This window comes from Copidosoma floridanum, unplaced genomic scaffold, assembly GCF_036245765.1.
Source record: "Copidosoma floridanum isolate Cflo_tuat_1 unplaced genomic scaffold, Cflo_Japanese_pri ptg000013l, whole genome shotgun sequence".
NCBI lineage: Eukaryota > Metazoa > Arthropoda > Insecta > Hymenoptera > Encyrtidae > Copidosoma > Copidosoma floridanum.
The window spans coordinates 28,620,836-28,644,993 of record NW_028321890.1 but is presented as its reverse complement, the minus strand read 5'-3'; the positions used below and the strand labels follow the sequence as shown (position 1 = coordinate 28,644,993).

At 46.0% G+C, this 24,158-nt stretch overlaps 1 protein-coding gene across 3 annotated transcripts in view; it reads left to right on the top strand.

Annotated features, from left to right (window-relative positions):
* Positions 1 to 2,529: 2,529 nt before the first annotated feature.
* ed (hemicentin protein echinoid) overlaps positions 2,530 to 24,158 on the top strand; it is a 33,886-nt gene continuing 12,257 nt past the window's right edge. For all 3 annotated transcript variants that reach the window (XM_014354841.2, XM_014354840.2, XM_014354839.2), the window contains exon 1: positions 2,530 to 2,600. In XM_014354841.2, the coding sequence (XP_014210327.1) occupies positions 2,543 to 2,600 (58 nt within the window). In that variant the 5' untranslated portion in view covers positions 2,530 to 2,542. The remainder of the gene's footprint in view (positions 2,601 to 24,158) is intronic.

The following is a 24,158-nucleotide window of genomic DNA, read 5'->3' as shown; positions in this document are numbered from 1 at the left end:
GAGTCGCTCTAGTAATTAGAGCTTGCGGGTTCACCGGAACATCGGATACGCGGAGGATATACTTTGGTGGGACGAAAAAACGAAGCAGCGCGAGGATGCGCTTCTTTTCCTTATTATTTTACGATGGCAAACTCCAAACCTAAAGTAGGCAAGGGAGTTTATTCAAAATCATCACTTAATACATACATTGGCGATTGTTTGGACTGAAATTTTTGCAAGCTGTCCGACCTACCTGTGCGCATATACATGTATACGGTAGCTTGGCAGAGAGAGGCAGTAATTATGAGTACGGTCCGGCTGGGGCAGTACGTGGATTAAGTGATAGCTGTATAGGCTACAACCCCACGGTTGACGTTCTTCCCCGGCTTTACTCTAGATGTATACGCCCACCACGAATTAGGGAGCCGTGGTTTTTTTTCCACCCTTCACGTAAGCTCCCTCCCTTATAATCCTCGGGACGATGTTTGTCATTTCTTCCGGGGCCAAGGTGGTTTTTGTAACTCCTCGTAAGCTTGCAAGTTACAAGCGTAAAACAATGTGATCTACATGATGTACTGGCAAAGGGACAAAAAGGCAAGAGGAAGGAGATAAACATCCAAATAGCTGTGCATCTCTGGAGGAAACTGTGATAAAATTTTACAGCGGTGCACTTTTTCTTGGGCCAACGGCACACCGCCACTCACGGGAAGCCTCCGCGCGTCTTTTCGCCGACTTGGTGCACTGCAAGTGCACCGTCAAAGAGATAGAGAGAGCCCCCGTATTATCGTGTTATTCTTTCCCGTCTAAAATAACACGTCCGAGAGCGCGCGGTGGAAGAGGCCCGATGCTCGCAAAAATGTCTAGAAATAACCCAGCGAGTGCCATTGGTGTATACACATATAATGTAATACTTGAAGCGTCTCTCCCCTTACGACCAACCCTCCGAAACGCCTCAAGTGCCGCCTTTACAAGTGCCATTTGGACACTAACAGTGCAGGCTGCACTCGCACACGTACATATTTCTCCATCGCGCGTAATGGTATAAAAAAAAAAAACTTTAGAGTAAATCATCGTACATCCGCCACTTCTGCCACACTATATACGTGTAGGTACATTTGACGAAAATTCATCGATTCAAAAAGTCGAAAAACTCCCCTCGTCCAACAGCACGCATCTGCACCCTCTAACGCGTTGTGGATACCCCTTGAGATCCTTTCTCTCTCTCCACGAGTACCTTATACACGCTGCAGTCTTCCTCTCTGTCTGTCTCTCTCTCTATACCCGTCTCGGGTGTACCGCCACACCACGACCATCCGGCCGTTGCGTATACACCGTACCTCTGCGCTACGTGTATATATATATGTACGGTGTGCCGAGAGAAGAGAGAAAAAAAGGTACCAACGAACGAACGAACGAGCGAGCGAGAGAGCGAAAACACTTTGGAGCCGCCGTAACGTACAGATGTATATACCCAACGGCCCGAGAGAGAGAGAGAGAGAGAGCGAGCGACGGTGGAGGGACAAGGGGGCGGGTGGTTAAAGTACATGGGAGCGAAAGAGCGCGCGCGCGCGTTCACCAACTGGGTACACACACTCGGCGCCGCTTCCCTTCCATCTTCGCGCTCAGTTGCCGCGCGGCCGTTGAAAGGTGCGCAAGCGACTTTTGTCCGAAAGCTTTTTTAACGATCTCTTTCCCCCTACCCCCCCTCTCCTCACTTCCCTCGATACGTATACATACACACGCATACGTTGTGTAGACGCGAACTGTGGAGTTGCGTTTCATGCGGGGGTGTTTTGTATTATTTTTTTTCTTGTGTTTTTTGAAAAATCCATCGATACAATTGCAAATCATCGTTTGATACGTGCGTCGCTGCGGTACGAGCTGATGTGTGTGCCGATCGATCTCCATACCGATCGTTGGCTCAAAGTGTATTTTTTCGTGTGCTCCGGTTCGACGATGTGCCTCATATGTGTCGTGTGAGTTTGTAATATTGCAGTACACAGCCGTCCGGTTTATTGGGATCGACAAGGCATTGTGTTGTGCAAGGAGCTCGAGTTTGTTCCGCGGCGGAGAGGAGATCGAGTAAAAGGGAAAAGTCGGCCGTTGGCCTCTGCTCAGCCGACCGAGCGTCCAAGAAAAATCGTTTCGTGCGCTCGTGGGAGTAAAAAAAAAAAAAAAAAGGTGCGCGTGCGATTTCTTGGAAAACACCCCCTTCGTCGTCGTGCAAGTGGTTTAAATGACGTTGATCGGCCGTGGTGCATCAGGAGAGCCCGAGGCGCCTCGTTGCGATATAACGGCGCCCAGCTCGAGATGAGACGATGACCCGCTGAACGAGCGGTCCAAGTGTCGGTTTTTTTCCTTTGCTGGTTTTTTGTTTCTTTTTTGTTTGACACGGATACGTGCAAGGATCAAGTGCGCGGGAACAGAGTCTTTTTTTTTTGGTTCGAAACAAGTACGAGGAATAAGTGCGCGGATGAATTGCATGTGTGCCACGGGCAGATCCGAGGAGAGCGAAATCTAACGACCCGCAGGTGAAGAAGAAAAAAAAAAAAAAAAAAGGAGCATGGGATTCAGGATGGATGCAGCGATGCGCGCTGCCGCGCTCGTCGTTCTCTGCCTCGGTGAGTTGAGTGCTAGGATCACCTACATGTATATTACAAGTGTGTACGAGCTGCGCTTGGAATGTTATACCCTTCGCTGTCTCTCGTGAAAAAGCTCTCGAGTGGCTTGAAAATTACGGCTGGATTTTTAAAGATTTCGTTTGTAATTAGGACAACGGGTTTTTCACCCCCTTTCCGAGCGTGTGCTGGTTCCTTCGTTTGCGATGGAGGACCGCGGAAGGAATACCGAGAGGTTTTCCAAACGAAGACTGGGTAGCCTTTTTTTTTTCTTTTCTGGGGGATGATTCGTTGGAAACTAATTTTCTCCCTTCGAAACTTTTCTCCCGCCCTTTGGAGTTCGCGGAGCTTAATTTCGTAAACTTGAAAGTTTAATTGAAAACAGTGGCAACTTTGGCGCGCTTTGCGTGTGCCTCTCCCGTTGACGCGGACCTCGCGACTCGAGAAATAATATATATACCTGAGACTTGGAGGTGCCGACACTTTTCCGAAACCCTATCATTTTCGTGCTAACGAATGGTATTTTTACCTCGTTGAAAAAATGAATTTTCACAAATGAACAGCCACTCGCGAGTTGCGTTGCGAAAAACTCGGGTTTATCGTGGAAGCTGATCGCGTCGTAGACTGTGGTGTATAGACAAGGCCAACGAGGTTTATAAGCGGGATGTACACATCCAACCCAGCGATTCCGAAACCGCGTAATAAACATTGAAATCGCCGCTTGCGAAAGCGCTGCATCCGAGAGATGGATGTGCACTCCGGTGGAAGCCTCGGTTCCAATTTTCCGTACTTGACGGTTCCAAGGATGAATAGAAAAAGTCTTTGCTGAACAAGCCAAACTACCGAATATAATTGCGCGGCTGCATAAGCGTAGGAAATCGACAATGAGTCGCGCAATCGACGCCGCTGTGGCGAGCCTCGTGTTGTGCGGTCGCGAGTGTGCGTGTTGGAAGAATACAAATGCGAAAGGCGATAAGTGCGCATTTGTTTCGCTGCGGTGCGCAGAGGCGATCGAGCTATCGGATTTTATTTGCAGCCGCAGTGCCATTGTGCCTGGCTCTCTCTCTCTCTCTGTCCTTTTTCCCCCTTTTTTCCATTCAGTTAGATATACGAGCTTGTGATTTAAGGCAAAGGGGGGGGGAAGCGTAAATTAGGGGTCTTCGTTAGGAAAAGCAGAGTGGAGCTTTTTTTCGAAATGGAATTTATTGAGCTCCCTCGAGTTAACAAACCTTACGTTGTTTTTATTCACCTCAATATTCTTGCTTAAGCATCATCAAGTCGAAATACCTGTATAGTTGCGAAACTGGTATTTCGTGGCCGATCAGCTTTGAGCCACTTGCGCGGAACCGGATTTTCCATTCTATATTTCATAAAACGGGTCCGTAAGTGAATTCCTAAAAATTACATTACGCATACTTATGACGCATCACTATGAACTCGAATCTCCAAAGAAAAATACCATCCACGTCATTGTTATCTCAACCGCATGTAACAAATTATTGTATTTGTATGTAATCATGATGAGCATCGCTATACGTAATACCTATACGTGCAAGAGGCTTGAAATTTTCGGAAAACTCAGCACACACAGTCAGAGAATAAACAACATCCATAGTCTCGGACGCGAGTTTTCGAAAATTAAAAGCTCATCCCTCTCGTCTCCGCGCGAGCAGCTCTGCCGTGCAATGAAGTCTTGATCAAGGTATTAATATCATCCCATCTTAATTCAAATCCCCCGGGCTCCACCCACTCCGGCTTCTCAGCTATCATCTTAATCTCTTCCGGCGACACGGGGTACAGTATATTATATATATAGGTATCAGAGCGGTGTCGAGCTTTCCCGGGTCAATTTTTACTGGCGCGCACGATATTGCCTCGCGTCGATTTTCCATTTTTGCCACTGCGCTGAGGGAAAAAAAAGAAAAAAAGCGTCGTAGAGAGATCCAGGGGCGGGATACCGGAGAAACCGGTATACCCTTCCTCCACTAAGAGAAATTACGAGAGCTGCTGCAGCAAATACAAGTTCCTCGGGGCCACCTATAGTGTGCAAGTGTGTGTGTAGGTACGTTTCCTAGTGTACGTGTTACCTGCATGCAGTGCTCGTTATTTCATTTTTCTCCTCCATCTCCGGTTCCGCGAGTCCGTCCTTTTCTGCGCAAACTACCTATTGCAGCTGCTGCGAGACTTGCCGTAAGTGTAGCACCGTCCGGCTACAGCCAACTGGCTTTTTCAACGATCGTACTACACCGAGAGCGCTTATTTTCATCGAACCTCCACATATTGCCGGGGACGACGATATTTACTGAAAAAAGCCTGCCTTTCTACTCATGATTATCCCTTCAGCTTCTTTTTTTTTCATTTTTTTTTTTTTTTTTTTTTTTTTTTGTGTTTTGTTTGTGAAAAAAGCTCCTTTGCATGCGTCGCGTTGCTTGGTCCGTACCGTGAACATCCCAACAAACTTTGGCTGTGAAGAAACAATTACAAACGCGCGTTGACACCCCCAAACTTTCCATCGAGTGTATACGAGTGGCTGCTCCGCGAGTAATGAATAAAGTCGACTTTGCTATTCGATTAGTTACGCGTCCACCGATACGGGGCATCGCAAACTGATTAAACAACTGCAGAGCTCTCCGCGTCCATGCGCTGCTGTACGATAACCCGTTGGACAATGCGTACTCGTTTGCGTTATTGCTTTTGAGTTGCGAAAGAAAAAAGGAGTGCAAAAAAAAAAGAAACTGATTCAGCCGAGTGCAATGTTGGTCAAATGTAGAAATGAAAGGAGGGAAAAAAAAAAAAAACATAAGCCAGCAGTTAGAGCGACACTCGTATATACACGTGCTAAGCGCGTAACTTTTGAAAAGTTCAGCCTTGCCCCTGTGCCCCGTTGTGGTACGCGAGGCTGTATACCTATATTCGTGACTCGGACAGGTTGCAGCGACTGTCGCCAGAGGCGCCAGCTCACAGAGTGGTTTTACCGTACCCCGACACACGGGGAAAAAATGCTAAGTCGAGCGAACACTTGTTTAAAAAAAAAAAAAACTCTACATTTTAAACGCCGAGCTTTCGAAAGCGATTTGTTTGGTCATAGTTGCTGCTGTCAGACGAAAAGTTGAATTAATTTCGCGTTTGCCACATGCGAAAGCGAGACTCGGAATTTCGCTTCGTGTTGGAACATACATTACTATCATCATCCTCGTATTTATACAATTCAGTTCAAGTGGGTCTGAATTTTGTCGCGTACCTACATAATCATCTCGGGTGTTTGAGATCATTTTTGATGACTGCGGGTGGGGTAAACAAAAAGGGGTGAACCAAATTTTTTTTTTTTTCCTGTACTCCCAGAGTTTCGACGTTGGAGGTCCTTTTCGCTCGGAGAGTTTGAAAAACTTTTCTGCCATTGGATGCATGAAATCAAATTTCCGACGTGCAGCACCAGCAGTCCCATGTCGCAGTTAATTTCGTAAAACTTTGAGCGACTTGCTCGAGATCTTCCTTTTTTTCAACAGCACGTACTGCACGTTTCGTAAACTTTTTTTTCCTAAGCTCCTAATTTTATGCGCTTTTGCGCTCGCAAGGGATGAGGGCATTCTTTTTCTTTTTTTTCTTTTTTTCCTTGGCTCGACTTTCCATTCAAACGCGCTGCAGGGGGGAGGGGGGAGAAAAAAAGGAAAAAGAAAACCGAGAGGAAAAGTGGGAGAAGAATCGATCATCGAATCGTTGGTGTAGAAGCAATTTCGAGCCAAAACTGTTTTCCATTCAAATATTATTCCATCGCGCAAACAACGAGCCATAGAAAAACCTTTACATGCAAATGCACACACCCACCCACCCACACGGATAAACTCGTTCACGTGAGATGAGGCGCGCAAACTGAATCGAGATGTAACATCAGATAATACACGAGTCTCTCGAGCGACAAGACGAAAAATCCTCCTCCTCCTGGCACCTCGAAAAATATGTACCCATATGCTTACACCATCGTGTGCCACAAGCCTTAGAGTCAGTGTAACGTCAGCACAACGCATCGAGAAGGAATACATGTTTTATAGTAGCCTTGGAAAATCCAGGTAGGCAAAGTTGTGTGTGTGTGTGTGTGTGCCGAGTAAGAGGTGCATATATGTGCTGTTGTTGCTTCCGAGGCCTCGAGAAACCCGAGAGTAGGCTTTCACCTGCACGTATATAGTTATACACATTGTATATTTTAAAGAGATGGAGAAGGGGAGAGTCGCAGAGGCAGAGAGTCGCCATCGCTCTCTGCGGCGCAGCATCTCTCGTGTACTTACGCGATGCCTAGTATATGTGCTATCGATGAGCCAAAATTCGCTAATGTGCTGTTAAATTATGCACACACACACCTCTGCCGAAACTTTCGGGTTCGCTGACTTTTCTCGTTATAACAGATACCTTCCTTCATTCGTTTTCTCGTCTTGGCTCGTGCGTATACTAAACGCTTCACGTATTATTTGCTGACCTTTGGAAGGGGGCAAAGACTGAATTTAATTAGTTTGGCTACAGTTACTTTGTCTCCTACGCGTATACGTATGGAAGAATCGCGTGTACAGGATATGGTAGCCGCTAACATTTAGTTGACGATTTTTTGCGTCGAGTACCTCATCATCCCTTTTGAGCGACCAAGCTCGGAAACTACCTATAAACGCTTTTTCGCGTCAGGGGTGTAAGAAGAGCGGGAAAAGTTTTTCCTCTGCCCAAGTACTTATAAGTATACATAAACCGAGATAATCGAGTGCATGCACGGGTGTACGGGCAACTTTTGGCGCTTGCAAGCAAAATTCCCATTAAACTCGATACACCTCGAAGAATCGTCGTTTCGACGGCATAAACAATACATCGCGTTTTATTGACATTTGAAACGTCCAAGCGCCCGATGAAGCGCAGCCTCACCGTGACCCCGTTTGTACGATCGTTTCGCGCAAATGTTTCGATAAACTACGGTCGAACGAACGAAATTACACGGGATGATGTAATTGCGAGCGCGCCCTCGATGCTCGATAATTATACGATTGATGCTAATTAAACTGCTGCCGCTGCTACATTGCGCAAACGAAGAAGCTTTTTTTCTTCTTTTCTCTTTGACTTTTTGCTCAGCCACAGTTTTTTCCCCGCTACCATGAAATACAGAAAAAAAAAAAAAATCTTACCGCTTCGTTGTCCAATCGAACAACTCGACTGCTCGTTCGAGCTTTCCACAAAAGTACAAAAAAAAAAAAAAGCTTCGTCACATCTTGCGGGCAGCTTATCGAAAGTAATTATCGTTTGTTCAGCGATAGCGATAAAAACCTCTCTCTCGAGTAACTCTAGCAGAGCCCGTTCGTATACACATGCACGAGCGCGCGCGTATGCAAATACTCGAATAAATGAATCATCGGAGCGTGTAGGTAACAAACGTTAAACAAGCTCGCTTTTGCTCTGAAAATCGCGAGTCGGTAGTGGAGTGGGGGGAGGTATATACGTCTTTCGTTAAATAATACTCGTCATCCATTACAGAGAATGGAGTCGCGTAATCGTTAAATTCCGACTCCGATGGAGCCCGGGGAGCCGCCTAAATATTTTACAGGCTTCATAAAGCGAATAAAATCACCACCCTGAACACCCCCCCCCTTTTTTTCTCCGTAGCTGTGCTTTTCCAGTGCAATCAAAAATCAAACCCATTATATTCTTGCGTGTACCGTCACCGGCCGCGTACGATCGCTCCGAGTGTGTATTATATACTCGCCGATGAAACGAGCCCACTGGATAAATGGGACACATATCGAGTATTTTTTACCGATTTTTGGGACATAGCAATTGCTCGCGAGTCAATGAGTGCGATTGAAAGAATTCGTTTCGGAAGCAAGTGAACAATCGATGATGATTGTACAAATGTTTGGCTTCGTGTATATATTCATCCCTGTCCGAATCGGACCGGTGGATTTGTAATTTACTGGATTCGGCGAGCTTCCTTTTTAAAACATATAAACATTATTTATGTGACGTATTCATGTTTTTTTTTTCCCCCCCTACAAGAATAGACTTGATGATCACCTTTAACTGTTATTACCGATTTTCATACTGGCGAGTAAAAAAAAACAACGTATGCGATCGGTATATATAAACAAAAGAGTTAATAAAGAGAGGGAACGACACTGTTGAGCAGGAGGGGTGTACCCAAGTGACACGGTTGCAACTTGAAATTAAGCCATTGTTTAATTGACGAGTTGAAATGTTCTCACGGCGAAAACAGAAAATAAAAAGCACCGAGAGTTTCGCTGTTCGTAATCGCGTTGTTCCCTCGTGGGAGGACGAGAATCACGTGGTTGCTTGTTTCACGAGCGCGATGTTGCAAAACTTCCCAAGAGCTTGGCGCTTCGCAAGAGCTCATCAATGAGGTTTTATTCGGCGATATTGATGCTAACATCATCACCTGCACGATGCATCGCGTGAGCGTGCGCGTGTTTGTCAATTAAAACAGATCTCCAACCTCGAGGATGGATGAACTATTCCCGAAGCAAACACACACCCCGAGCTCGTTAATGAGCTCGAAACAATGCAAGTCAGCTGGAATTCTTGCCGCTGCTCCTACACCCACCCTCCACACGGAAAAGTTTGTATCGTTTTAGCCTATAACCACTCTCGCCCCCGTCAAGTTTTTATCATTAGCAGCTCCGGTTGTACACCCCGAAACAACTTTTTCACCCCTTCTTTGCTCCCCTTGAAAATTAAAAGAACGAAAAAGCACGAGTGCATTATTCATGAGACGCTTGGGCCACTTTTGCTCTCGTTTATGCACGTTAATTAAAACCCCATGTACAATTATCGATACATAGATGGCACGAAACTCACCAAATCTCCTATATCCCCGGAAGCACAAACAATCGACCTTCCAACGTTTAAATAATTTATAGAGCCCCGCGAAAAAGCTCCCTAACGAGACTTTTCGTGCTTTCCCGGTGAAAAAAAAAAGAGGATTTTAAGAGCTCGTCGTCGAATCTGGCAGTATTTCAAAGTTATCGGGGGTGGTATTAGCATTTTTGGCCGGACGCAGGAATTCCACGCAGGGACGTATAATGATGCATAATACAATAAATCGCCGGCTGCGTATTTTCCAAAAGTTGCACGCTCTCGCGCGGCAGTCGCGGTGGCACGGAATTCGCCAGACAATATGTGGGCCAAAAGGGGGAGGGGGTGCGAGAGCGCGTGCACTGAAAGAAAAGCCCAGCAGTTGCGGCGCGCTCGTTACATGCACCTCGCGAGCTTAGGAGGGGAGTTGAGTCGTAAAGGAGGGATCGGCGACACCGCGTGGGAGGGATGAGCAGGGATGGTTGGCCAAAGAACCGCGGAGCCAAAGCCGAGTACAAAGACACGCGAGTGCAGGATGTGTGCAGTGAAAGGGGACGAGGGAAGGATAAAAGGACGTTGACGTATAATCTTCACCCCCCCCCCTCGTATGCACGGATTATTGTACATATGTGATTAAAATATATACGCGGCCCGAATGGGAAAAAGGAAAAGCGAGGGAGGGACTGCTGGTGTGTGTGGGTGCGGGCAAAAGCGGTGGGTTTTGTTCGGTAAGAGGTAGGTGCTTAAAGAGATTTCATCCTCCTCGCGATATTAGTAGCCAGGGAAGGTCTAATAAGAGACGGGGGGACCTTTGTTCGTGGCTTTAATTAATTTTTTTTAATAACAGACCTTTGCCCAGTGCGGAGAAAAGTGGTGCTTTAATATTTTAGATCCGACACAAGTTTTTTAGGTCATTCATGTATTTTGACGGGTTATCAAAAATTGACGATATTTATTTTATTTTTACCGAATCAATAAATAACAATCGACAAAAAATGGAATAAAAAAAATCCCCCAATTTAATTAATCAACGTGCAGTGACGTACAATACGTTTGGAGGATCCCTAACACCTAACGAGCGTCCCCAAGCACCGATGCACTCAATTAGATTAATAACTATTTTCGTTCCCTTTTGTGGACGGTTGTTATTACCATCAAATGTCAACGCGCCACTTAATGGAATTGACGCAGCACACACTCGCCCAACGTACGGATTACAAAAGCCAAAAGCACAACAATGCCCACCTCTCAATGGCTGTATTTTCAGGAAAACATAAACCTTCACTGTTCAACTCGGGATGAGGGGTTTTTTTTTTTTTTTTTTTTTTTTTTTCAGTAAAATATGTATTATGCGTTAAAAAAACCGACACACATGCATTAGTGTTTAAAAATTAGGGAGAGAAAAACGTATAACCAAAAGGTAAATGGCCGTAACGTCTATAGGCGCAGAGCAACGCAATCGAAACAAGCGGTAAATTTATAATTCTCGAAAACAACGAAATGAGCCTCCTTGTGAATCTCCGCGAACAATACATATGTATACATTTATCATCCAATTATGTAATTACGTACTCCCCCTTTTGTGCTTATAAGTACAGATACATCATAAGCGTGCGTTTCGTGTATACATCAGGAAAGTTCCCAAGCAGTACTAAAAATGAAAAAAAGAAAAAAAAAAAATGAAGATTCCCAACCAGCGCGTTATAAGACAGCCTTTATGGATACGCGTATATATATATATATATATATATATCCGACCCACCTATGGTACGTAGGGGTATACACGTAGGCGTAATAACGTTTCACAGACAAACTCAGCTCCGCGCCTTACAATATGTATACGCTGCTCCCTCGGTGTAATTACAACACAGCGTGGACTCAGCCAGCCATCCAGCCGCTTGCATTATCTAATTCCCACAGGCGTTAAAAAGCCAACGAACTGCAGAGACGCACGCTTACTTTATATGTATACTTGTAGCACATGAGTAGTGTATATGTATATATATGTACATCCTTACACTGTGCGCGGGTTCATGTGTGTGAATATATACGTGAGGGAGGACGGTGCCTCATTAGAGTCGCGCCGAGAATAAGGAGGAGGAGGCCACTGACTCTCTCGCGAGGGCCAAAAAGGGGTATACGTGTACTTATTACGTACAGCTCACTCGACGCGAGAAAGGAAAAACGAGTCGAGATACGCATCGGCGCCGCGTAACCGGAGTATACCCATATACGCGGCTTCTTCGGCTTGACATTGAAAACGTCGTTTTGGAGCGATGCACACTGCACGTCCGCGTGTGTTTCATTTTCCGGGACACGGAGAAGGGAAAGGTCGAAAGGGTTTTTTTTTTTTTTTTTTTTTCCCACTGGCCTCGCTCTGGTAAGTATTTACGCTCGGTTCCCAGGAGTTTTTTTCTTCTCCTCGGGATTTGTACGTACGGTACTTAATTATGATTTACCAGAGACTCGTGACGAGGGGGATAATATTTCCAGCTCCGATGGTCTTTATTCTACGTTTCACGCATATGTTTATCGTCGCCAATGTAATTGGCTCCGTTTGTGTACGTAACACACGGCCTCACAAAAGTAGAGCAAGTAGCAGCGTTCGGTGATAAGGAGGAAAAGAAAAATTATTCCAACGAGCATATCTGCCTTGTACTCGCGAGTATACGGCTGCGAGACGCGCGTGCTCGAATTTCCAACTTATGCATCGACACCCGTACTGTCATCCACAAAGCAAAAGTATACATGTATACGTGATTGGTAGTGCTGAGAGACACGAAGAGTAAGTAAGCGATGGCGGTTTTGTTCCTCAGTTTTCTAACGAGAAACGCGGGTCGAGTCGAGAGATATGGAGAAAAATGGTAGCATAAGTGTACACGTATATATACACACTGCAGCTCTGCAAGCTGTTGCGTAAATCTACAGTCGTCGTCGTCGCGACTTTGTCTGCATGTACTTATACATAGTATATTATAACGTAACACGCGAAACGAGACTGCGGCTACCATATACAACATCGCTATTAAGCGAGCGGGCGCGGCTCTGGACTGTGCCATGTAGCGTTTTGTTAGCTGGAGATAAATGGAACACATAGGCTTGTGGGACACTGTACTGGATCTTTTTTATTTATTCTTTTTTTTTTTTTTTCAAATACTTATACCTATATGTACACTTTTACCACTTTTCTTTTTCCTCTATTCGCTCTTCCGACCTTTTTGCTTGCACAGGAGGTGGTTTTGCAATGAGAAATTCCTGAGAGCCTTTGTTTTTTGTTGGACTGTGTAATTGAATATTCCCTGTTCAGCGGAGGTTTGAATTCTTCTTTCTTTTATTGTTTTCCTTTTAACAATGAAATCTCATTCCTCGAAACTCGATCGCTCGAACAGCGTGCACTGATCGACGCACGAACTTTTAATTTTGCGCAAACGGCAGCTGTTTGATTGTTGAAATCAACCGTGGCATTATCGGAATTGGGCACGAAGCTACGAGCCATTGATGCATGCGAGTAAAATTCATCGGCGCGTGTCGCAAATTACTCTTCATTTCAAATAATATATTATTAATGCCACTACACGCAAAACACCATCACAAACGCTAAAAAGCATAGATCCACGTTGATTTTTTACGTTACACTTTTTCAAGTACACGAATATAAATCAATGGCAATGAGGGTCAAAGCAAAAATAGATACGTGGACGTTTAGCCCGAAACAATAAATTATCAAGGTCACGGGGTGAAAAACACCCAACAATTATAGGGGAGGGGGGGGGAAGGAATTGTTTGAAAAAGAAAAACTGAGGTAATGTCCAACGTAAATGTTTATAAAGCCCCCGGAGCCATTAGAGAAACATACACCGCGTTGGCGTGGCTCGTAGCACGCGATGCGCACTTTTGTGTTACACGTCTACTTACACGTGTGGGTATATATTATGAGCTATTAGACGAGCCCTGTATATAGAGTTATCTCTGAATTTTTAATGCTCGAAAAGCCCGCGTATTCAAATCATCAGTCGTATACTTGCTTCGCACTCTCACCCCCTCCCCTCGTTTTCCCTGTACATATGGGCACTGTGATGAGCCTTTTCTCGATATTTCACGCAGCCTCGAGAGCCAACGGGTATCGCGTGGCGATCTATCGATGAGGCATTTTGTATACCCAACAAAAGGACAACGGAGGGATGGAAAAACCGGTCGCTATCGGCCATCATCTAATCTGCGACCGATCATCAATTATTCCAGCAGCGGTGGGTTATCTCGGTGGTTGAAAAAGCGCAATTAAAGGAAAACAACGGGGGAAAAACTCGGGGGAAGATTGAGACGGCAGATGAGTTACGAAATAAGACCGCGGGACGTGTTGTATATATATACATACGTATGGGAAGAAAAATGGTACGTGGCTCTTGAAAATGGTCCACGGAAAGCGGGAGGAGTTTATCAAGCTGCGGACATGGGATGTGTCTTCCGAAAGCCCGGGCTCCTTCTGTGTTCACCTTTTTTCTTTCTTCCTTTGTAGCCCAATTTGAAACGACGCTGGGAGTGCCAAAGGACATGTGTGTGTGTGTGTGCTGGCTGGTACAGATGATGTAGTTGTATTGCGATAAAGGAGAAGACGTGCGCTGCAGGTGTTACCATATAGCCGAGCAGTAGACGGGCGAATTTTTGTGGCTTGGAAATTAATGGATTGCATGTTTTTCTCACTCGAGCCCTTGCGACAATATCACGTTCACAGGATTGTTTTTTGGGTTTTACGTTGGCCGTTTGAATGGATGATTTATAGAATTTGCTCGCTTGATTTTTACAAAATTTATTATACGTGTCCGTGTACGTAAACATGAAATTTAAAAATAAACTGCGTCAATGTTTTTGCAAAAATATTGTTAACCATACCGTAACTTTACTTTTGAAATTGTATTTCACCTGAAAACTTGACCCGGACACTTTATTTTATTTACAAAGCATGTACGAATTTCCAAATCGACGAGTCATGAGTTTTACGTGGATTTTGTTTGGAAACAAAAAGATAAAAAAAACAAACAATTTTGTTTATTCCAATTTTTGACTCAACTTCAATTGAAACGTCAAATATTTGCAAATACTACGCAAACGAGAGAATTAAAATGAATAACAATAAATGTTTTTAATGAAAAAGTACTTGCAGCCCCAACTTTGGTTTTTTTGATTTTCCGTCATCTCCAGGCTTGTGTTTTTTAGCACAATAAATGAACAACAAAACGATAAAGTGAGTGAGTAAATAAAAAAATCAATGAGTGCTTGATCCAAACAGAGCACATTTCCATTTTGGGCGACAAAAGAGCCTATGTACAGGATTAGAGGAGGCGGAGAAAGGAAGGAAGTGTATAGGTGTGTACATAAAAAGCCAAATGAACAAAATAATCCTCCAGATCGTCCTATCTCCCTTGCTTTTCGGGGGATGAGGGTGTATTCTCGCGTACACAAGAAGAGGAAAAGAGACAAGTGTTGGACGAGGGAGGAATAGCGATTCCTTAAAAAATACTCGCAAAAGGAGAGTCGTCCTTTTTCCCCGTATAGTCTGCCGTTTCTGTTTTTCAGTTCGGCCAAAATCGATTTTCGAACGAGGCGCGATTTATTTCCGGAAGCGGCTGGGCTTATCCGCCCCATTGTCTCTACATCTTTTCCTCCGATGTCGCCTCCACCCGTGTATAATATATACACGTACACTGTACACGAAATGACGCGATGGTTTACTTTGATCAGCCGAGTAAATAGTCTCTTTTCTCTCGCTGTTTATAAATAACTCCCGAGACGAGGGCAGCGCACGTGTACATGGTCGTACACAGGCGCTTACTTTGGGTATAACTTGCACGTCTTCAGAAATCGATTCCAGCGTCTCTCCACCGCTTGAATTTAGCATACGTCGGGTTGTATATTCTCCTTCTTTCTTCTCACAATAGCTTACGCTCAAAATTACTTGTCACAAAAGTATACGAGTATTTTGTTTGTTTGCACGGAGTATATTTTTTATCGGTTTTACGGTCGGTTGCTCGCACGTTAGCAAAATATATACATCCCGTTTTGCGGGAGCCCCCCCGTTTGATAACTCAAAGCGCGGAAGCGCTACATTGACTCTCGAATTCAGTTGTTTGTCGATGATCCATCGGATACGCGGATGCAGCTCGTTTCGCCAAAGTAAAATGTTTCAAAAGCGCAGAGCATGACGCGATAAAGTCGTAATGAAATTCAAACAAAATCAGGAGTCTCTGCAGATGTTATAGCAACACCGAAACAACCATAAATCACGAAATTATTCCACCCTCTGTAGTTCTCGTTTGACCGCAAAGCTGACGGTTCGGCGATTTGCTGGGCTATGCATGCGCGTGATTTAAAATTCACTGAATTTACACGCTCAAGATGACAACAGCGTGTATACGTATACATCGGTAGTTTGGCGGGGGGGTGGGGGAGACGGATAGGGTATATTGGGGGGGGGCAATTTTTTCGGGTGAAAATGCAAAATCGCGAGGCGAGCGAGTCCGGGTCAGTCGGCCGACACGCAACCGGGAGGAATTTTGGGGCGGTTAATTTACCGCGGATTAACTGCATCGCGATTTATCGACGATTTTTTTTTGTTCCTTCCTCGCCATATATAGGCGATGCGTGCTTTTCGAGTGGCGCGCTTCGGTGGGCCGCTGATCGATCCCCCCGGCTGATGGCTGATTTCGGAATTAATGAGGCCGCGTTAGAATACGCTTTTCTTTCTCCTTTTTTTTTTTTTTTTTGGCTCATAAATATAGGACGGGCATTATATCCTAGGGCGCGACTTTTGAAACTTTCATCGCGAAATAATTGATTATCGGCTTGGCTCGTCGCTCGCGGTGATGGCGAAAATTAATTACTCCCGTCGATACGAGCTCGAGTGGCGATCCGCTTAATGGAACATGGAATGTATATATCCTTCGAGCTCCCCACTTATAATATAACGTAATGGCGCGGATTTCAATAAGTTTGTCACCGACAACATTAGTAGAGGCAAAGACCGACGCACGTACACATCGCAACTTTGATGTGCATTCGGATATACGCATCCGAGCTTTTAGCCGAAACCGGGGCACATCGACAAGAAGTATAGCGAGCGTTTGCTGCACCGTTTTCTCCCAAATCACCGATGTATCTCCGTCACGGATCCCACCAGCAGCTGCCGTCCAATTCATTCGTCCTCCCACTCCCTCACGGACTGATTAATCAACAGGGAGAGAGGAACTTTGTTCCCTAATGGCGCCAAAGATGCCCTCTCCCCCTTTTGTAAAACTACTGTCCTCTATATTACGCGACGCGAAACGCGGGGCGGAAGCGTATATATACATACTCGCGCGCGCTAAACTATCCGCTAAACTATCCGGGAGCCTGTCTCGAAGGATTAATGCTCGCAACAGTGCACCCCTCGCTAAACCCCGCCCTCCTCCTATATGCAGCATCCTCCCTTTTTTTTTTCTTCTTTTCGCGTGCACGGCGCCTCGTTTTCTCCTCTTTAGCCCGGGTAAGTCGATAATTCGAAGCCAACTCGACCGTGGGTTATAAATAAGAATCCGCGTCGTCGTGCACCGCCCCTCGTGTATACTCCCGCGCAATCGATGCGACCTTATTCAAGTGGAGCCGCGCGTCTGCAAAAGCTCGGGGGCATAGAAATAAAAGGGGTGGGGTGGGGGGTAGCGAAAGTCGATATTTACCCCAGTAAGAGGAGGCCGAAGTGTGTAGAGCCGGCGTTAATTTGCGCGCACGAGGGTTTATTACCCACTGCAGTGTGCGCCGGTGGGAGGGATGACGAGCTGCTGCTTCTGAGAGCTCGCGATGATCGAGGGTCCATATATAGTATATACGAACAGACTTTAGGCGCATTGGGTATATACGGGCCGTGTGTACATATAATATAATAATGTACACGTACGTGTGGGGTGCGAGGGAATCAATCGACGCGGTAATTTCATTGAGAATAGACGGGCCGCTTTGAATGGCCGTCGCGCGTGTGACGTGTTACAAATTACACGGTACCCATAGAGAGGCTCTTTGGATTGTAATTGCGTTTCAAAGGAAATGCCCTACGTGTAGGCAGCTACGCTGCGTATGAGGAACCAACCGAGCAATAGGATCACACGATGGTCAACCCGTGCGATGCACATAAGTAATATACAACTCTCGGCGAATAAAGAACTCCGTATACGCAAAGTAGCTCGAAACAATCGCGTGTGCGCTTGTACCTTGGTGTACGTATGGATTGTATCTCGCGAAGGAGCCGGAAAAAAGTAATCGAAAGAGAAGTAGGAAGCGTAAAAAGTTTTGCCGCAGAAAGTTGCCGTCAGTCGAGGGCCACGCAAACTAGTCGCTCTGACACATCAACGGTGGGCTTCGCGAAGAAGACTCGAATCGGCAGAGCTTGCAACTACTCGTGCAATTTGGACTTGCAACGAAATGTAATGCACTTGTCGCGCATACTATAACAGCGACGCTTGCGTTTTCACTTGTTCCAAGCTGACGAGCCAATTACTCAAACGGCGCATATAATATATAGAGAGAGAGAACTACAATGAATCGCCACATATTATAAATATAGTACCTAGTAAGCATTTCCCCGCTTTTCGATATACGCAAACAAGTATGACATGTACACCGTTAGCGATTTATTTACGAGCAACACCGTATATACCAAACAAGATTGATGCGCGCGCGCTACTTTGTTTTCGTTGTTGAAGCTTTAATCGAGTTTGATGCAAGCTGCAGCGCTTTAATGGCTAATGCTCGCGTCGATTCCGCGGGAGCAGCCGCGCTTGAATTTTAATGCGCCCGCGACCTGGCAGAAATGGCCGGGGTGTATAGGTAGGCCATTACACGCAGTCTCCCCTCCCACCCTCCGTCTTTTCTTCATCTGTTGTTGTTGTTGTTGTTGTTGTTGTATTTACACATGCACATTGTGTACAAAATGAGATTTAGAGCTTATCGGTTGTGTGCACCCCCCTTCGCTGCGTGTCGATTGTTTTTTTTTTTTTTTTCTAATTTCGATAGATCCCTAGTCGAGATTGGGGTCGAGCCGAGCTAACAATTTACAAACGAGTGAAAAAACAATTTGGCTCTTTTGCGATCTGCCCTTTTTCCCTTGGCAACCAACTTGGAATTACAAAACTCCTTAACCGCACGAAACGTACGTATGATAATATGCAAGAAATGGTGTGCACATGCATATACACCACCAAGTATTTGGTTCCCTGTGTATGTACAGCGATGTACAACGCTCGCATTTTATAACGTATGAACGTACTTTAATGCATGTGTGCCCAGCAGAGCTCATTTTATAATTGCCCGAGCGCACGTAACTATTTCTCTTCCGTGCACACACGTATATATACTTATAATCCTTGACGGCCACACTTTTTTTTTTTCCCTGCATATGCGTACCTCGCATTTACCTACTTATACCTACGATGAAAAGTTACGGGTCAACCGCATCCCTGATGATACGCTTAAACATAAATGTTAAGAGTTACGTGTAGTCATACACGTGATTCCGATGTTCACGAGAACAACCGCACACGGTAGCTATATTTAAGCTCTCGTCAGCCGCGTTCGACGCTTTTGACATTACGTGCCTCCAAGGATATTAGCTACTAGCATGCACTTGTGTATTTGTTTGCTGTGCAAGTAATTAGACACGTGTGTGTGTGTGTGTGTGTGTGCTCGTAGGTGGTTGGTAGGAGTTTGGGTCGAGGACGCAGGTACGATTGCCGAGCCCGAGCATACATGCAGGCACGGTTCACAAGCTCGCATAAGAGTGTGCTCATGCGACAAAGACTGCATGCTCGTGCTGAGCCACTATACTTATACTCTTCTTTTTTTTCCAATAGCTGGATGTTTCTTTTGTGTGTGTGTGAGCTTACACAAATTCCGCGTAGAGCATTCAAGCAGTATAGGAAATTAAATCCAATGGCGGGGTGCGGAAGAGTTTCGCGAGAGCAACGATGTCGTATAATTGAAGAAATCGGGCAACCACGACGACGACAGCTACGTTGAAATTTCACGGGCCAAAGAGCTGCGAAGCGCAAATCTGTAGCCATGCAGATTGACGTAGCGCAAAATTCCACTCCCACGAGCCTCCCGTGCTTGCACGCGCATTTTTGTTCCAAGTCCTCCCGCGTCCTTTGCCGGTTTACTCGCGCTCCGCCGTCATCCCCCGTCGAGTGTATTCGCGTGCCCCGAAAGCCACCATTAAAACGCATTTACAGCTTCGCTCGGCGAAAGAGGGATCCGGAGCGGAGGACATGATCGTCAGAGCGCGTAATCGCAGCCAAAGACGGATCGGGAGGCTGCAGCCCAGTGAAAAGAGGAGCGCGAATGAGGACGGGGTGGATTTATCCTTGCGAGGCTCAGCGAAGCGAGCGGGAAGGGATTATTTTCCATCCCCCTCCCCCTAGCTTTTCTTTTTCCACCTCGGCCCGTTCGATCGACTCGATGGTTTTTTTTGTCTTGAAAAATTTGCCTCGGAGCTTCGAGCAAAGTTTCGTCGAATAAAACTGCACCGGCAAAGAGGGAAACGAGCTACATTTACTTGGCCCCGGCGAGAGAGAGAGTCTTGAAATTTTAAGCACCGCATCTCCCGTGTATATACCGATTCCGATTTAACAAGCTTTCGAGGGAGCGCTGCAGCTTTCTTCGCTATTTCCGTGCCTACTGTATTGACGCTCGTTTCCTCGCTGTATACGCCGGTCGATCCTTTCAATAAACAACTTGACCCCTTTCCTTAAAAATCCTCGACGAGGCGAAAAATTATAAAAGCCCCTCCACGCGGCTTTTAATTGAGTCTCCCCCACCCCACCCTCCTTCGGTGGAACGAAAGACCCTCGTCGATAATGGCCAACGCGAGTATTACGGTCATTGTCGCGGATAATACCAGTGTTTTCCAGAGAGGGAAAATCCACGCCCGACACCTTTGGCCCCGTTCTCGCTCATTTGGTTTCACATGGGCGCGAAAATCGATTGGTCTGGAGCGACACTGCCTCGTCTCCATGTGCATACTCCGCGGATACCGAATCAAAGGAATACATTGTCCCTCGTCTCTCCCTCCTCGTACCCATGTACGCTGCGGGTATACAGTGGTGCAGAGAAACAGTCGCTCGGATTGGTACGATTTTTTTCCTATGCCCTGCGAAAGACGATGGAAAATGATGTACGCAGCTGTGTGAAAATTTCTCTAAACAAACATGAACCAGACGCGTCTCGGTGGCGCTCGATCAATAATACACATTCCGGGCCCGAGTCAATGAAGACAGCTGTAATCGTTGCGAGGGGGAGCCCAAAGAAATACACGTTCGAGTTTCAAGAGACACCGAACATATCATAATGTAGGACCACGCGAATCCTACATTTTTTGTCCATGTACACACACACGCGGCTCATCGACTGGCAATAATTCACGGACACGTATACACCCCGCATAAAGTTTTCAACTCCCCCCCCCCGAAATATCCACTGCCGTGTAATATGTGCACACATATACCCGGGAAGGGCAATCGTAAAGTAGAATCTCGTCCCGTATGAAAATTCATTGCTCCGAAGGATATTCGGCTTCCCGGAGCCCGGTCACGTGCCCCGACTCCACCCACCGGCGTCTCCGCTTGGCGTATATCTCGACCCCCGATCTCTACGTATATCCCAGAAATACGAGCGATGCTGTACACACCTACGGCCGCGTACAAGTATATGTATGTGGAACATAAAATAAAAAAAAAAAGGGTCCGCAGACGGGAAAACATGTTCCGCGCGTCGTCGCCAGAAGCGTGGTAAGACACACGCATTTACAGGGGAGGAGGGTGGGTTGAGGAAACATATCGATGGAGGACAAAAATGGAGGATGACACGCGGGTATTATATAATATGTAGGCTAGCCTTGTCGCGTATTCCGCGCGCGTGCGGCGTACCGATGGCCGATCGCAAACTTTTCGCCCTAGGAATTATTTAGACTTATTTTCCTCTTCTCCTTCTTCTTGTCTCCCTTGTTCTTCCGTCGCGCATATATACACACGTACAAATTTCATGCCGTGCACTTATACGCCGTTGTCTCGGTAAAACTTTGTTTTTCTTCGCGTAGCACAGGTAAAAACACACCTGCAGCAGTAAAAGAGGCTCGCCCGTGTATGTACATACATGTGACGTTTTTCTTTCTCCGCGCCCGAGTCGTATACACACGCAAGTCTGCTCGTCTCCTTTTCCAGTTTACCGTGTACTTTTTTTCGTTGCAAGCGCTCGGCCACTCTGCGATAACGCGGACGTAAACCCACATCTGAAGATGAAAAAAGAAAAAGTTCTCCGTGCACAGCGGTGCCTTTTTCAAGTGCGCCGGGCCATTTTATGTAAATTCGATCGCGATTCGTACATGCATACGTTCCATTCACGCGGTCCATGTAGATGAATGGAGTTTTTTTTTAAAAAAAGCTCCTGTCAAGCTGCTGATAATCATCCGAGGAAATTTCCGGGAAAACCGGAGCCCCGAAAATTCCAGTCAAAGCTGATTATTTGCGCGCGTTTCGGGGTTGGTATTTACCTCGGTATTTACCCCCCTCCGATGATGTGCCGGCGAAAATTACCGGCAAGCCGATCTCGCGCAAAAGGGCCCAAAACAACATTCTCCCTCCTCTGTGTGTGCGCAAAAATGCTCAAACGCGCAAAATTATACATACATAGACAGCCGTGCGAGTTTGCTCGTGAAATTCAATAAATCGTCGCGCCCACAGCGTCGCGTAAACCGATTATCTGCTCCGCGTATGCTGTATATTCGTCCCTGAAGCGCATCAGCGACTCGCAAAGAGCACATTTCACTGAAAATGCAAGGCGCGCCTCTGTATGCGCCTATATACACGTGTATGTGTGGAACACACGCTCAAGTAGCGAAATAAAAGAAGTCAAGCCGCGAAATCGTGTCACTCGCGCCAAGCCAAGCGGATCGCGATACTTTCAACGTGCACACCTGCATGTGTGTATGTGTCTACGTAATTTTCCTTTCGCTCTCTTCTCCGTGTATACTCACTATCGCCTATTTTTTCCCCGCTCGCGATGAGAGCGTTGCTTGAACAATCCCATCGGCTTCGATTCCGCGGGGAAATAATTAGCCGCGACCCGGCCCGAGGGCACTCGATCGCTTTTGAAAACCGCCCGCGGTGCGCCGATCTTGCATACCCACGCAGGCGCTCCATTTTCAAACGCCTAATAACATATGCCGCGGTTGAAAACAAATCAAACCCGTTTGCGATTCGTCGAGCCGCTGAAATTCACCTGCTAGGTTGGAGAAAACGCGGGGCGACAAAAATAATCCCGGTGGGGTGAAAGTGGGCGGGCAAAGTGGGAACTAGCATTCGAAAAGTGGCGAGACATTTCGCGGCCACTTTGGCGCGATGATGTATATGTATATATACCGATGTTGAGAGGAAAGTGTACGTCCGGTATCGACTTTCTTTTCGATCCCGTGTAATTTGGGAGGAGATCGGCAAACCACTCGTTTGCCGATACTTTGATAGAAATCTGTCTCGGTGTACGCCATCGCCAGAGCAATCGGTATGACCAACGACAGGCAAAAACAACTATTATCACACGAGAACCCGGTTATTATCGGTATACATACACGCCATCGCAAGCCAAAAAGTATATAGTATCACTGCTTCCGCGCGTTGCGCTGAAAGTTGCCCTTTCACTCTAGAAAGTTGCTCGAAAACACCCCCGATCACACGTGTACGGGTCCATTCATAAACTTTTACCGAGCAATTGGAGAACTTGAGAGGTCATCCTCGAAGATGGGCCATCGACCACGTATTGCGATTTTTGTTCCCTCTCGACAATCGTATGAAATTCCATGCCAATTTACCGGTATGAAAATTATTTGTCCTTAAAACGCATGCGTTCACGTGTATTGGAATACTCTATTGAACGTGCATACAAGTCGACTGGCACAGAGAGAGAGAGAAAAAGAGAAAGGCGATTGGCAACACGTCGACTTACCGTTACGCGACCCATCGGTCGACCCACATTCAGCCGCGAGTTACGAGGAGAGAGAGAGAGACACTCGGCACATTCGAGACGCGGGTCTCCGTCTTGTTATGTCCCTTTCTCCTCGCGGTTTGCGCTTATACCTTATACCTACTTTTGTGTACACGTCGTTTCTCGGTGTTAGGAAAAAGCGTACCACCGAACCATTTATCACTTTTCTCCTATACAGTACAGTATAGGTGTACGGCTCCGAGCTATAAGTGGCAGAATAAGTAGCATTGTTTGACATCAATTTTTTTTTTTCTCTTCATTTTTATATATATATGTACCGTATTCAATGCTCTTATGATTGAACTGATCTGCATTTATACGTTTTTGCTCGGGAGTAAATCGAGTTGGCCCGTGATTGTCGCAGGCGCGCGTACACGCTCCAATAACCGAGCGAGTGTCTCTTTCGATCGTCGTACACGGGTATACGTGCCGCGATGAAATTTGTTTTTTTTCTTCTTTTCCTTTTTTTGTTTTTTTTTGTTTATCATCGAGACCCCAAGATAAATCACAAAAGGTTGCGTGTCGAGCACACTTTTACCCAGAATTTTATTACAACATTGTCGTTTGTTTCGAAACAGAGCTCTCGGATACGTCGGTGATTCGATCGAGTCGCATGGCATTATGATACACGTACCTACCGCGTGTAATTAACGATAATGGCAGTGATCC